Raw genomic sequence first — 14,489 nt, 5'->3', positions numbered from 1 at the left:
AGAAATGAATACCAGAGCTTCCTGTTTCTTAACTTCTCCAGGGATTGTAGTAATTATAAAATTTGCTAAGATTTTAAAATCTCATTTCTATGTCAAGTCAGGTCAGGTCAGGTCAGCTGAGTACAGTCCAGTCCAGCCACATTCCATATCAGGGATTAAAGTCTTTTTCAGTTTGTTAACATACTTTCAGATGTCTGTTAGCATATATATATATATATATATTACAGTGTGTAATTCAATCCAGTTTGCTTCATGTCAGGTCAGGTCAGGTCAGGTCAGGTCAGGTCATGTGAGTTCATGTGAATTGAGTCTGGTCCAGTTTAATCACATTCAGAATGAAGGATTCAAGTCCTCATCATAGTTATTAACATCAAACATTTCAGATACTCTGACTGTTAGCATATATAATTAATGACCTGTCAAACACATTTGTTAAAATGCTTCATGCTGTATTTCTCTTCGACAGAACAATCTACGATTATCATCGAAATCATCGGTCCCAGCACCCCGCAGCCAAGGGTCGGCGATAAAGTAGACATACTTTGCAGGGTACCAAGCAACTCTTCCATGACCCCTATATGGATTGGACCAGATGGCACCCGACTTCCAATCAAAAATAGTAAGATGTGATTGAAATTTGCTCCAAGGATTAAAATTAAAATATCTCACTTTAGCATCGTCTTGTGTTGCTGTTTTGCCCGATGACATTTTCCAAACATCACCCAAAAGAACTCTTCATTAGACATGTCCTTTGAATCATCATCACTGAGAGTATGAGGGACTTTTGAAGAAAAAGAAATTTTAGAAATTTCTTAACGGATGTCATCACTGAGAAAGATTCCACTTATTTATTTCTCACCACATTATAATTGCAAACTTTACCATTCTTAACAAAATTTATATCACTGTGGTAAATATCCAGTGCCATTCAATTTAATTTCAAGTTTCTTTTCTCACAAGTACACGGAAGTCTTTGAAGGTGTCTAGTACTTAAAATGAAAATAATTTCAGATGATGGGAAGCCAGAAATACAAAACAAAGTAACAAAAAAACAGCAGGAAAAGAAAAAACATACCAAACTAAAAAAGAAAAGCTTAGAACAAAACAGCTTGTAAAAGAGATGTGATATTAACACCATATTATAATTTCTACTAACTGTTTTTTAAGTGGTTTCTGACCAAATTAATCATTTATCATCATGCATCAACCATCATTCCTTCTAATGATGAAAACCTGAGGTTTCATGGATGTTATAATCTTATTTATTTATCTATTTTATTATTTTTAGACACTCAACATCGTGTGTATATGGTTATAATGGAGCCCAACATCGCTAAGCTGATGATTAAAAAAGCAGCTGTCAGTGATGGGGGGACGTACACTTGCATCTTGGGTAACGAGCAGATGACCTCGGTAGTGGTCAACATCTTAGGTATGATGATAGCCAAACTCTTAACATGATAATTCACATGTATTCAACATCTTAGGTATGATGATAGCTGAACTCTTTACATGATAATTAACATGATAATTCACATGTATTCAACATCATAGGTAAGATGATAGCTGAACTCTTTACATGATAATTAACATGATAATTCACATGTATTCAACATCATAGGTAAGATGATAGCTGAACTCTTTACATGATAACATGTATTCAACATGTATTCAACATCATAGGTAAGATGATAGCTGAACTCTTTACATGATAATTCACATGTATTCAACATGTATTCAACATCATAGGTAAGATGATAGCTGAACTCTTTACATGATAATTAACATGTATTCAACATGTATTCAACATCATAGGTAAGATGATAGCTGAACTCTTTACATGATAATTAACATGTATTCAACATGTATTCAACATCATAGGTAAGATGATAGCTGAACTCTTTACATGATAATTAACATGTATTCAACATGTATTCAACATCATAGGTAAGATGATAGCTGAACTCTACATGATAATTAACATGTATTCAACATCATAGGTATGACTATAGCTGAACACTTCACATGATAATTCACATGTATTCCTAATGTGTTGTTGTTATTTGAAATAATGTGGAAGACTTAAGCCTAGATGTTTTTTCTTTCCTTTCACTTAATTCAAATTTTAAGTCTGTTTAAGTTGACATAGCTAATATAGTTATACAAGATGATAGCATATTTTGTAATTTCGTTGGTGCAGTGACTTTAAGGTTGTATTGAAAACTCTTTCACCTTGCATAGTTTTGGTCACATGTCACATAATATTTGGAGAGATGATCCAATATTTCATAGCTATTGTCATGATTTCAATTTTGTCATGTACAGTCATACCAATGAAATCATCAGTCTATTCTTCTTGGTTGTAATAAAATGAATCTCTCTCTCTATTCATCTTCCTTAGAGGATGTTTTGCCATGTTCCTTGTTTGTTTGTTTTACTAATAATACACATCAGTTTTCTTCCTCTCTCTCTCGTTCTCCCTATTATAGAGGTCGAGTGTTCTGTTCCTTGTATGAATGGAGGTGTCTGTGTAGCCTCACAGTGTGAGTGTCCGTCAATGACTAGTGGCAGCTTCTGTCAGAACATAAGTAAGTTTAATTAGAGCCGTGAACAGCATGTTACATTTTTATCCGAGGTACGAACATATTCATTCCACTATTATATCACGCATTAAGATACACCCTGTAGGGAAGAAACCGTGACAAGAAACACCCAAGGCAAAACAAAATATGAGAACAAAATTTTCCTTTCTGATTCACTGACAGTGGACTAACTTGACCTGAATATGTTTTTAGCTTTGTCTACGTCATATACAACATATGTTCGGGCTAAGAAGTAGTCTGAAAAATTGAAATTGTTTTGTGCAGACATCTTGACGCCAATGCAGTTATCTTTCCTCCGTAATGATGTTGCACACAGGCTTATCATTATAAATCAAATTAAGTTTTAACATGAACGGAACACTATACTATTTTCTTACAACAAAAATTCTATTACAATGAGAAAGGTGTAAAAACATTACTAGAGATATGTCTTCAAACACTATTCACAGCTTTTTTTCTGCCCTTCCCAAGCTAATACATTTAACAAGTTACAGTAACATCATTCATTTATAGGTCATGTTTCAATTATTTTCTATGTCAAAATATGAAAGTAAAAGTACAATATAATTTTCTTTGTCAGTTAAGGACTAAAAGCTGTGGCTGCATACATATGATGACATGCAATATACAGTATATATATCTTTGCCATTAACCTGGCAATGATCCCATTTCTTCTTTCTGCAATGTCCAAGTTTAATTTGAAAAAGTCAATTTGATACCAGTTTGAATATTAAAGATATATGATCACTCTCTTGATGGTTTGATTTCTTTAGTTGGCTCAGACTTTCAAGTGAGGATCAAGATCCAGAAAGCAGATTATCCGATCGTTGGGAGCAACATCAGAATAGTTTGTGAGGTGAGAGGATCAAACCCTGACTACCAGTTTCCAATGTGGTACTCACCAGAAGGCAACAGGATCAGATCCAGTAAGCATATCTCTTGTTTTTGTTTATGTTTTAAGCTTTTTTGAGCACACATGATCAATAACAATGACTATGGCATGGAATGACCACCTTGACTCAATTTAAAAAAAAAAAAAAAAAAAAAAATTATATATATATATTTTTTTCCTTTTCTTTTCTCCCAGGGAGTCTCCTACCTTGTTAAGTCTTTCTAAGACTTTATAGGAGACTTCCTTTCCCATTGTACACAATTGGCGATAAAACAAATAAATGAAATTCAAATCTATTAGTGATATTGGTCTATGAGTTATCCCCATTTCCAGGGACTTTTTAAGTTTAATCCAAGTTATTTAGTCCAAATTTGGCAATTTGAAATCATCATCCATTTCGTAATCAAAATCTCTTTTTTCGTTTTCCTTTTGGCAGCCAAGAGACGAATCACCACAAAAGGTTCAAAGGTTGACCAGATAAAGTTGGACATTGGAGACTTACAATTTTCGGACGCTGGAAATTACACCTGCAGAGTGGGGGACATCTCAAATACGTTTTTCCTTGAGCCAAGACGTAAGTATACACACCTATGATTATATAGGAGACTGTGTAATTAATTAATTCATACATAATTAACACGAGAATGTGTAATTAATTAATTCATACGTAATTCAGGTTGATGCCTATAGAACTGATCCAATACTAAGAGGCTGGATAGAGGCTGGATAGAGACCGGATAGTAGATGTCACTTGGTCTTTCACCGACCTAAGTTCATTAAAGTTGCTGCTTGTGATTTAACTTGCAGTTTCTTTTTCTGATTGATTAATTTAGTTTTTTAGAATTTTTTTAATTTATGATCTTTTTTATTATTTTGCCATCCACAATGGTCTGTTGGACAGTGTACATCTGCTGTAAAATTTTAACACAAAAATATTGATTTTTAAATGAATCAAATATTGCTCAGTGGTTTTGTTATACCTGAGACTAAAACTCCCATGGAAAAGTGAACATCTCATTCAAAGAGAGGTCATAGTTATTTTCAGCTACCTTTTTAAAATATATGTAATGTATTCAAATCTCATTATTCTTGACTTCTTAGCTGGAGATTGCTTCCCCGAGTGTCTGAACGGTGCCGAATGCCAATATGGTAGCTGCTTCTGTACGAGTGGATTTGCAGGACAGGCTTGTGAAATAGATGGTAAGATGACAAAGTTCAGAACCTAGTGCTGACAGAGTGATCCTGTAACAGTCAAAACATAGTATATCAGGATCAATAACCTGTAGAGTGATTTATCAACTATTAAATATAGAGGATCAAATATTGGCAGAGTGATCCTTCAACAGCCAAAATATAGTATGTCAGGATCAATAACCTGTAGAGTGATTTATCAACTATTAAAAATAGAGTATCAAGTATTGACAGAGTGATCCTGTAACAGTCAAAATATAGTATATCAGGATCAATCACCTGTAGAGTGATTTATCAACTATTAAATATAGAGATTCAAGTATTGGCAGAGTGATCCTGTAACAGTCAAAATATAGTATGTCAGGATCAATCACCTGTAGAGTGATTTATCAACTATTAAATATAGAGATTCAAGTATTGGCAGAGTGATCCTGTAACAGTCAAAATATAGTATATCAGGATCAATCACCTGTAGAGTGATTTATCAACTATTAAATATAGAGATTCAAGTATTGGCAGAGTGATCCTGTAACAGTCAAAATATAGTATATCAGGATCAATCACCTGTAGAGTGATTTATCAACTATTAAATATAGAGGATCAAATATTGGCAGAGTGATCCTTCAACAGCCAAAATATAGTATGTCAGGATCAATAACCTGTAGAGTGATTTATCAACTATTAAATATAGAGATTCAAGTATTGGCAGAGTGATCCTGTAACAGTCAAAATATAGTATATCAGGATCAATCACCTGTAGAGTGATTTATCAACTATTAAATATAGAGGATCAAATATTGGCAGAGTGATCCTTCAACAGCCAAAATATAGTTTGTCAGGATCAATAACCTGTAGAGTGATTTATCAACTATTAAAAATAGAGTATCAAGTATTGACAGAGCGATCCTGTAACAGTCAAAATATAGTATATCAGGATCAATCACCTGTAGAGTGATTTATCAACTATTAAATATAGAGATTCAAGTATTGGCAGAGTGATCCTGTAACAGTCAAAATATAGTATATCAGGATCAATCACCTGTAGAGTGATTTATCAACTATTAAATATAGAGATTCAAGTATTGGCAGAGTGATCCTTCAACAGCCAAAATATAGTATGTCAGGATCAATAACCTTAAGAGTGATTTATCAACTATTAAATATAGAGGATCAAATATTGGCAGAGTGATCCTTCAACAGCCAAAATATAGTATGTCAGGATCAATAACCTTAAGAGTGATTTATCAACTATTAAAAATAGAGTATCAAGTATTGACAGAGTGATCCTGTAACAGTCAAAATATAGTATATCAGGATCAATCACCTGTAGAGTGATTTATCAACTATTAAATATAGAGATTCAAGTATTGGCAGAGTGATCCTTCAACAGCCAAAATATAGTATGTCAGGATCAATAACCTGTAGAGTGATTTATCAACTATTAAAAATAGAGATTCAAGTATTGGTAGAGTGATCCTGTAACATTCAAAATATAGTATGTCAGGATCAATAACCTGTAGAATGATTTATCAACTGTTAAAAATAGAGAATCAAGTATTTGCAGAGGGATCCTCCAACAGTCAAAATATAGTATAAATTTTAAATATAGTAGGATCATTCTGTTGGTAGGTGATCCTTTATCAGTCACAAAAAAATAGGATCATTCTTTATCAGTCACAAAATAGTAGGATCATTCTGTTGGTAGGTGATCCTTTATCAGTCACACACTAATAGTAGGATCATTCTTTTGGAAGGTGATCCTTTATCAGTCACAAAATAGTAGGATCATTCTGTTGGTAGGGGATCCTTTATCAGTCACACAGACTAATAGTAGGATAATTTAGTTGGAAGGTGATCCTTTATCAGTCACAGACTAATAGTAGGATCATTCTTTTGGAAGGTGATCCTTTATCAGTCACAGACTAATAGTAGGATAATTCTGTTGGAAAGTGATCCTTTATCAGTCACAGACTAACAGTAGGATCATTCTTTTGGAAGGTGATCCTTTATTAGTCTTATACTAATAGCAGGATCATTCTTTTGGAATGAACGATTAAATATTGAAGCAGGAACTTAAGTTATTCACAGTTACCGACTCTTTCTTCATTTTCAGTCGGGCCTCGAGGAGTGGATGTTAACCTCACCATCATCCCAATGGATCCACAGCCACCCTTTATTGGTGGCAACAACACGTACATCTGCATCGCCAGTAGCAACGGCCTCTACTTTAATCCAACATGGCGCAATCCAGAAGGGAGAGTCATAACAACCGCTGTTTCAGGTATTTTCCATTACCTAGAAAATATGTTCTATCACACATACCATTTGATCCTACCATATGGAAACATGTTTTATTTATATATATAGAACTGTCACACTTCCTCATTTCTGTTTGTGGCATCAATCCATCCAAACATAATATATGTATGTATCTGTATGTATGTATTTTAGATCCTCCTGTAAACAAGAACTCGCAAAGAAGCCATCATTGGCTTATCAAAGCCGCAAGCTGACCGAAATCAGTCTCTTACATTCATATTTAACATCCATGATTATGAATTGTCATCAACTCTGTAACTGGACGACATACATTAATCTTGGAGTGACTCGAACTGGGGACCTTATGATTGGAAGGCACCGGCGTTAACCACTGAGCTAACACTCCACCATATATGATAAAACAAATATGCAAATTGCTGTTATGAATAAACATTATAGCATATTGTTAGGTACAGTCTACAGACTTGGATAAAGTTGCTCTCTTGTACTAGTCATAGTACTGTCATAGTTTAGCATAGTTGTCAGTCGACTCTTATGCGACCTATTGGATTTTGCACTAGTACCCATGCTTGGGGTAGTACTAAGGAAATCTAGCATATAAAGTAATATTATAAGCTTAATACTTGTGCTTCAACTTAGAACCTTGTTCTGGTATTTGTAGGCATACCAAGGGAAAGAATACTTTTAATCTTGTGCTTTTTTTGTTCTCATAACACTTATACAGATGCATCATGTTAAATTGCAGGCAAAGCTGAATGTCACTATTATTATTATGATTATCATTGTTATATTTTGTATATTTCCTTGAGGATTGTGTAAGTTTTATCTAAACAGTAGTTGCTTGTCCATTCCTCCGTATTTAATCAAGCACTCAATTCTTGAGGATGGTGTAAATTTTATCTAGACAGTACCTGTTTTTCCTCTCTCACCTGGTTCATCATGCGCTCAATTCTTGTTAATTTTCTGCTCATCTACATCAATTAGATTCAGTCTACGCTGAATTCATCTCACCCCTGGAGACGCATCTGATTATAGCCAATGCAACCGAAGATGACGCTGGTCTCTACAAGTGTACCATTGGACCTCAGTCTATATCTTACCACATCAATGTACTTGGTAGGTAGAACTATATCATCAGCAAGCAAATAGTACTGTCTACTATCATTTTATCATTCCTAGCATTGATCTTCAAGGTTTGAGTACTGGTGAGATCATTTAGTTGCATGTGTCCTTACACAAGACACTTAAATCACTTCCCTGTCTTCACACCCTCCCACCCAGGTGCATTAATAGAACCTGTCAATGAGTTTTAATAGGGCCTCTGATTTGGGCTGTCTGCTAAGGGATGGCCCTGAGGAACTGAAAAGATGTGGTTGCACCATAGTGTCCTGTGAGCAACTGTTTGAATTGTACATACTTAAGTGTATGGGTGTGAAAAAATACTATTAACGTTGGTAAAGTTGTGTGAGACGGCCTTGGCATTGATATGATTAAGTTTATCTAATGGAAAAACCAGGGATGAGTTTTTCACAAGACCCCCTCTCTAGCGGGCCATTTTGGATACAGTCTCTTTCAGCCTGTGCTTCACCCTCTAATGCTTTATAAGAGATATTTCAGTGATTTATCTTTCTTTTAAAGTCAAACTCACCCAAAATCATATTATTTATAGTATAGCACTCTAATGTTTGTTGTAAATGTTATATCTCTAATTGAGTTGGGATGTTCAGACAGAACTCATTTTCCTGGCAAATGATAAAGTCATGTTATTTTATTGTAAAATACTCTGATGCTGTTGTAAATGTTATATCTCCAATTGAGTTGTGATGTCAAGACAGAAATTCATCTGCTGCATAATAGATGTTACTTAACTTAAAACTTACTTTGTGGGATTCAATGAATACTGTTGGGTTGAGGCCACAAGATTATGAAGCTCTCCATGAAAGTTTATTTTGTTAAATCCTAACAGAGCCAGAGTGCGACCCACCTTGTCTGAATGGAGGACAGTGCATTGACAGCCAGTGCGAGTGTCCACCTGACTGGTTTGGATTATTCTGCGAAGTCTTAGGTATAATGAATTTCTCTTTGCTTCACGATTTCTTGCTCCTTTGAGGGGGTTGGGGTGGTTTGCTGGGAGGTGGATATGGGTGCAAAGATCAGGGTTCCTATGGGTACTTGAAAGTCCTTGAAAAGTAGGTAAAGTTTGATATTTTCCAAAAAGTCCTTTAAAGTTGAATTTCAAGGAAAAAAGTAGTCTTCCAGCTTAACAAGTTCTGCACTGTTCTGAACTATTACTTCTTCTTTGGTGAAGGCCTTTCCCTTCTTTGGTGATTTTTTTTCATATGGAACGCCTACTTGTATATCTATAATATCTTGTAATAGGCTCCAACCTGCTAAGGAACCGGAAGTCTGAAAGGTGGTAGCATTCCTTACTGCCAGAGATAAATATGAGCCCCTTACAGTACACAGGAGTTTATATCTCACAGATTGTCATGTGGCGAAACTGGTGACTGCCCTATGTTCCGACACATCATATCTTCCAACATCTTTAATATCTGACAACCCTGTGTTGTAAATCATATTGTACAAGGAGGAGTAGAAACAATAAGGATAAGTCAGCTGAAAAAGCACAGGAAAATGATTTAAAAATTAATTTATTGAGATTGTCAAGTCTCTGGTAAGTCGTCGTGGCAGGACTAGTTCATCATCAATAGGGTGTCAGATAGTCTATTAAAACTGGCTTTTTTGTCCCTGAGAAGAGCTTTGATTATAACTTATATAGCATTCTCTTTCTTTGTTTTTTTTTTCTTTCTTCAAAATTTTGATATTTAAGCCATTCCTAGTTCGTTATTTTTCATCATTTGAGCAGTTACTTTTATGTGCTCAAATTTATTTATTTTTTTTTTAAATGTTCTTGCACTTTTAAGAAAATATCAAACTCCACTTGAGTCACCAACTTGTTAACCGAATTTTGTTGCAGCCCCTCTTTCATATGACATTGAGCTGATTCATGAAAGGACAGAACCTCCATTCCTGGGTAACACAGCAAGTATTCTTTGTGAGGTGACCGGAGTGGGTCTACCACCCACTCCAAGCTGGTTGGGCCTCAACGATACCATTCTAGGACCCAAAATACCCACCGGTAAGTAAAATATAATCTAAAAGGTGTTTATCATAGCCTAGGACCACTATCCTAACAGTATAGTTAATACATATGAGAAACATATATATATGTATTTGTTGTCATCAAGATGTATTTTGAATTAACTTTTGTGACAATTTGTTGGCGTCATAGCAGACTATTAAAGGAATTATATACAGGAAAGTGTAATTATTCTATATGATAATTCAAATTGGGTTGTTGGGTTTTTTTGGGGGAGGGGGGACAGGGGTTAGTGGGGTGGGTGTTGTATTTTGCACTTTCTTTGTTACAAAGGGACCAGACCAGAAAAGTATCCACTTATTTCTGGTTCCTCTACTTCCATCTCACATATTATTTCAATACTCTATATTTACTGTTTACTGTATTTGATACCATCTATATTTATCATAAATTGTTCAAAATGTAAAATAATGGAATGTAGAAATAAATTCAATTCAATTCAATTCAAATTCCAGCACATTACCAGCGGGAACATGAGGCAAGCAATGAGGATCTAGTTTTATGTCAATATGACGGTTAAACATATAGGAAAATGACCTGTAAGAATCCACTAACAACAACCTTATTTGTCATGGAGAGGCATGATAGAGACATAAGGCATAAGCTTTTTCCGCAAATTTCTACCTCAGGGACAAAAACTATTATCCTGACAAACTGTAGCATATGCAAAATGGAGCCTCTTTTTTTTTTTGTGCAAAGTTCCGTGATTTTTTTTTACCCCAGGCTCATCCCTGTGACATACAAATCACATATCACAAGTATATATGCCAGCTTCCTTATAGGCAATGAAATGTGTACAATTCACTTTCCTGTTATCATTTGCTGATATTATTAATTGGCTCCTTCTTGATCTCAGATACATTCTGCTGCTGTAAGCTAAGTTGATGTGAATGACTTTATAAAATTGATATTCTTTTGTAGTGTACAAAGATAATGATAATCGTAATAATGAATATTTGTACTGCGGCGGTATCCGTGAAGAAGATGCTCATGGCGATGTGACTGGTATTCTTGTTGCTATTTCTATAAGTGTGTTGCCAGGTGCCTAATAGGGTGCTAAAAATGACTATGGTAGTAGTTTAACTAAAAAGGGGCTTCTCTACCCATGAAAGCTTTTCTTGCTCACATGCCCAATCAGTCCTCGCTATTTTCTCTTTACAAAGATGGTGACGTAGAGGCCTACATTGAAGTGATTACCCCAAGTACCACCAGACTAGTGGTACCAAACCTCAGCAATGACAAGGTCGGGCTATACACATGTGTGACTGGCCCCATCAGGAAGAGTGTCCTGGTATATACATACGGTGAGTATAATATTAGCAAATGTCTACTGCGCCCATGCCTAGAATTTCACAATTTTAGTTGCTTGCTACCAAATGCCAAAATTGGTGGTTGAAAAATATGTGTTTTTGTTGTTGCTAAAATCATGTAATCATAAAATCATAATCATAATCTTAAATCATAAAATCACCTCCACAAATCAGTTGCTGGATTATGTTGTTGTTTAATATGTTCTTAATGTCAACTGGCATAAAAATGCATATGCCTTTTTTTTGTCTACTGGCAAATGGTAAAATCCACTTGCATTATTACTCAGACAGAGAATTGCCCAAATTTGGAGACTTGCTAAGAAACAGAGAGGCAATTGAAAGAAATGGTGGTTTTAATGCAAGACTAAACAAGAGCTTCTGACAATCTGGTTTATTTCCCAGAAATTGATGCAGTGTTCATTCTTGATTCAGCGAAATGCTTGTTGAAGGTTGAGCATGTCTAATGATCTTTGATTTAACACTCTGTGATATTTAGTGGTAATTACTGATTGTATGGCCGTTTAATCTTAAAGGCATTGAAGACTCGCCCCAAACCACATGCAGCACTCTGAAAAAGTTAACTTTCCGTTGCTTGCAAGTGACATTTTCTTCTTGTCGCTACAAAATGCAAACAGTAATGAAACATGATACCTTGTTATCTTTTATCTAGACCTGAGATGTCCATGCTGTTATGTACACTGTGTTGTGGGTATTGACCGTAGCTGTATGTATTAACTGTACACTAGTGTCTAATTACCGACGGTAGCAAGCTGTGTGTGTATTTTCTGGGATCGATGGTGGTGTCTAACACTTCTGTTACACCTCATTCGAAACTAGGTCAGATTACCGGCATGGGACCTTTCTTTGTGCGCGAGTCTTCACAGCCTTTAAAGAGATATCTGTTGATCTTCATTGCTATTTTGTCTCCTTGTACGTAGAACCAACCTGTGCTCAGGAATGTCTTAATGGAGGAACGTGTATTGAAAGTTACTGCGTCTGTCCGGACGGATTCCTGGGATCATCCTGTCGATTTTCACGTTAGATATTTTTTTTTTTTCTTCATAAATTGACATCTATGACCCTGGGTACACAGTTTGGAGAGTCTATTTTAAAAGATGACCAATTTATATATATTTTCATGAAGGTTTTTGAAATAATCGTTGCCTCAACTATTTAACAAGTTTGTCTAACAAACCCTCTTTAATAATTGTTGAGCTGCAGGTGTTTGAAGGTTCTTTTCAAAAGTTCACAGTGGCAAAGATAGCAGGATAGCAGGATTAATTATCATTTATTATCATTGTATAAACATTAACTTTTTGTCTACTACCTTCAAACACACCAACAGAAGTTGCAGCAAGTATAAATTTCTTAATTTAAGAGATGAATTTAGGTAAAATTTAAAATTTGTTATTTCATAGTCAAAGAAAAAATATCAAATATGTTGAAGGATAGTGAAGTTTCTAAAGCTCTTTGTGGTTTTCAATATAGACACCATTAAATTATGACAGAACCCTGAAATGTTCTAACACTGTTGTATGCTCATCTATTAAAAGCCAGAAAGTCTATTAAGATGGATTTTTTTCTTGATATTTCTTCATTAAAAGGAGACATGAATGCAAACGTTTTCCTAAATATCTGTTTTTTTGTATTGTTTAAACAGTTCTATCCATTGCTATTATGTGCCTTGTAATTGTTCTCTTTAGTTGAGGAAGATTTCTTCTTGGTGGTGAAACCCATCATCGTTGAAAACCCTGAGACAGGTGATGAGTACAAAGTCCGCTGTGAAGTGGTGGGTCCTCTTGCGGTTGGTAGACCGAGCTGGTATGATCAAGAGGGGCAAGAAATACATCCTCTGGGACAAGGTAACGATGATCACCTACTGGTAGTCGGTTTACTGTTATGATGCTGATGGTAGCATAATATCGGTGACATGTCTGTGTTAAATAGATGATACAGTGTGGTGATGATCATAATAGTATGAATTAAGTGGTGACATGTTGGTGTTGTTATAGAGGACAACACATTAGTGAAATATATGTTACTCTAAGGGTGCTTGTGTTGGTGTCACACTGACGATGACAGTCATGGTTATAATGACATACGGTACCTGGTGTTAGTGGAAATGGAAGGTGGAATCGATAGTAGTGGTGTGGTGTTAGTGATATATTCTTAGTTACCATGGTATCGATGCAGATAATAATACTTGAGAGTTATGTTTTGATTGGAGGTGCACAGATGGTGTTAAGGTTGGTGTAAATTGACAATAGTGGGTATGGTGTCAGTGATGCCATAAGTACTTTGAAGATATTATCTGATTGGTGGTGAACTGGTGGTGCTAATGGTGTTTGAAAATAGTGACATAGTGTTGTATAACATTACAGTGTTAATAGTAGTGGTATTAGCCTATGTCAGCAGCACATAGTATTCCATATTTCCATGCAAATGACATATTTTTACCAGGGAAGATTTTCTGTAGAACTGTCTGTCTATTCAATAATTCAATTCAATTCAACTTTATTTCAACCAACAATGTTCAAAGAATTTATAGTGATGTGTTCAGACAAGAGACTTAAAACATGATAAATGGTTGAGGGGATTACACACAAGGAAGCAACTAACAGCTTGGTGGATGTGAATGCCTTTTTACAGACACATATTAACCAAATAAAGTCCATATTTAGTTTAAATACAGAGCAGTTTGTATACTCCTTGTTGAGTGAGGTGAATGCGCAGTCATGGTTGCTAGATGGATTTGATTAAGATCTACCAATAAACAATAGGAACTAAGTCTCTATGTTGACTAATGTAACACTATCTAACTACTTACCATATTTAAATTTAAATTCTCTTTTCTCGTTCCATTTGTCTCGGACAGGAGGAAATGTATCTCGCCATGCAAGTCCTGACACAATCCGAAGAATGACGCTAGTGTTTGACAGCATTCAGTCTTCAGCCTCTGGAAATTATACATGTGAACTTGGACCCCTGGTGGAAACCTTTGAGATCATTGTTGGTGAGACTCGTTTATAAATATCACAGCATTAATTAGCAGA

The 14,489-nt window shown here is 35.3% G+C and overlaps 1 protein-coding gene across 9 annotated transcripts in view; it reads left to right on the top strand.

Moving 5' to 3' along the window:
- The window catches only part of LOC139977877 (uncharacterized), a 221,559-nt gene that overhangs the window by 161,420 nt on the left and 45,650 nt on the right, over window positions 1-14,489 (top strand). For all 9 annotated transcript variants that reach the window (XM_071987580.1, XM_071987579.1, XM_071987576.1 and 6 more), the window contains 14 exons: window positions 467-619; window positions 1,289-1,432; window positions 2,490-2,588; window positions 3,377-3,529; window positions 3,932-4,069; window positions 4,597-4,695; window positions 6,800-6,967; window positions 7,951-8,082; window positions 8,933-9,031; window positions 9,944-10,105; window positions 11,290-11,430; window positions 12,375-12,473; window positions 13,140-13,298; window positions 14,312-14,449. In XM_071987580.1, the coding sequence (XP_071843681.1) occupies window positions 467-619; window positions 1,289-1,432; window positions 2,490-2,588; window positions 3,377-3,529; window positions 3,932-4,069; window positions 4,597-4,695; window positions 6,800-6,967; window positions 7,951-8,082; window positions 8,933-9,031; window positions 9,944-10,105; window positions 11,290-11,430; window positions 12,375-12,473; window positions 13,140-13,298; window positions 14,312-14,449 (1,884 nt within the window). The remainder of the gene's footprint in view (window positions 1-466; window positions 620-1,288; window positions 1,433-2,489; window positions 2,589-3,376; window positions 3,530-3,931; window positions 4,070-4,596; window positions 4,696-6,799; window positions 6,968-7,950; window positions 8,083-8,932; window positions 9,032-9,943; window positions 10,106-11,289; window positions 11,431-12,374; window positions 12,474-13,139; window positions 13,299-14,311; window positions 14,450-14,489) is intronic.

The sequence above is a fragment of the Apostichopus japonicus genome, chromosome 12 (assembly GCF_037975245.1).
Source record: "Apostichopus japonicus isolate 1M-3 chromosome 12, ASM3797524v1, whole genome shotgun sequence".
Lineage (NCBI taxonomy): Eukaryota > Metazoa > Echinodermata > Holothuroidea > Aspidochirotida > Stichopodidae > Apostichopus > Apostichopus japonicus.
Note: the sequence above shows the minus strand (reverse complement) of the source record. Positions and strands in the feature narration are given on the sequence as shown.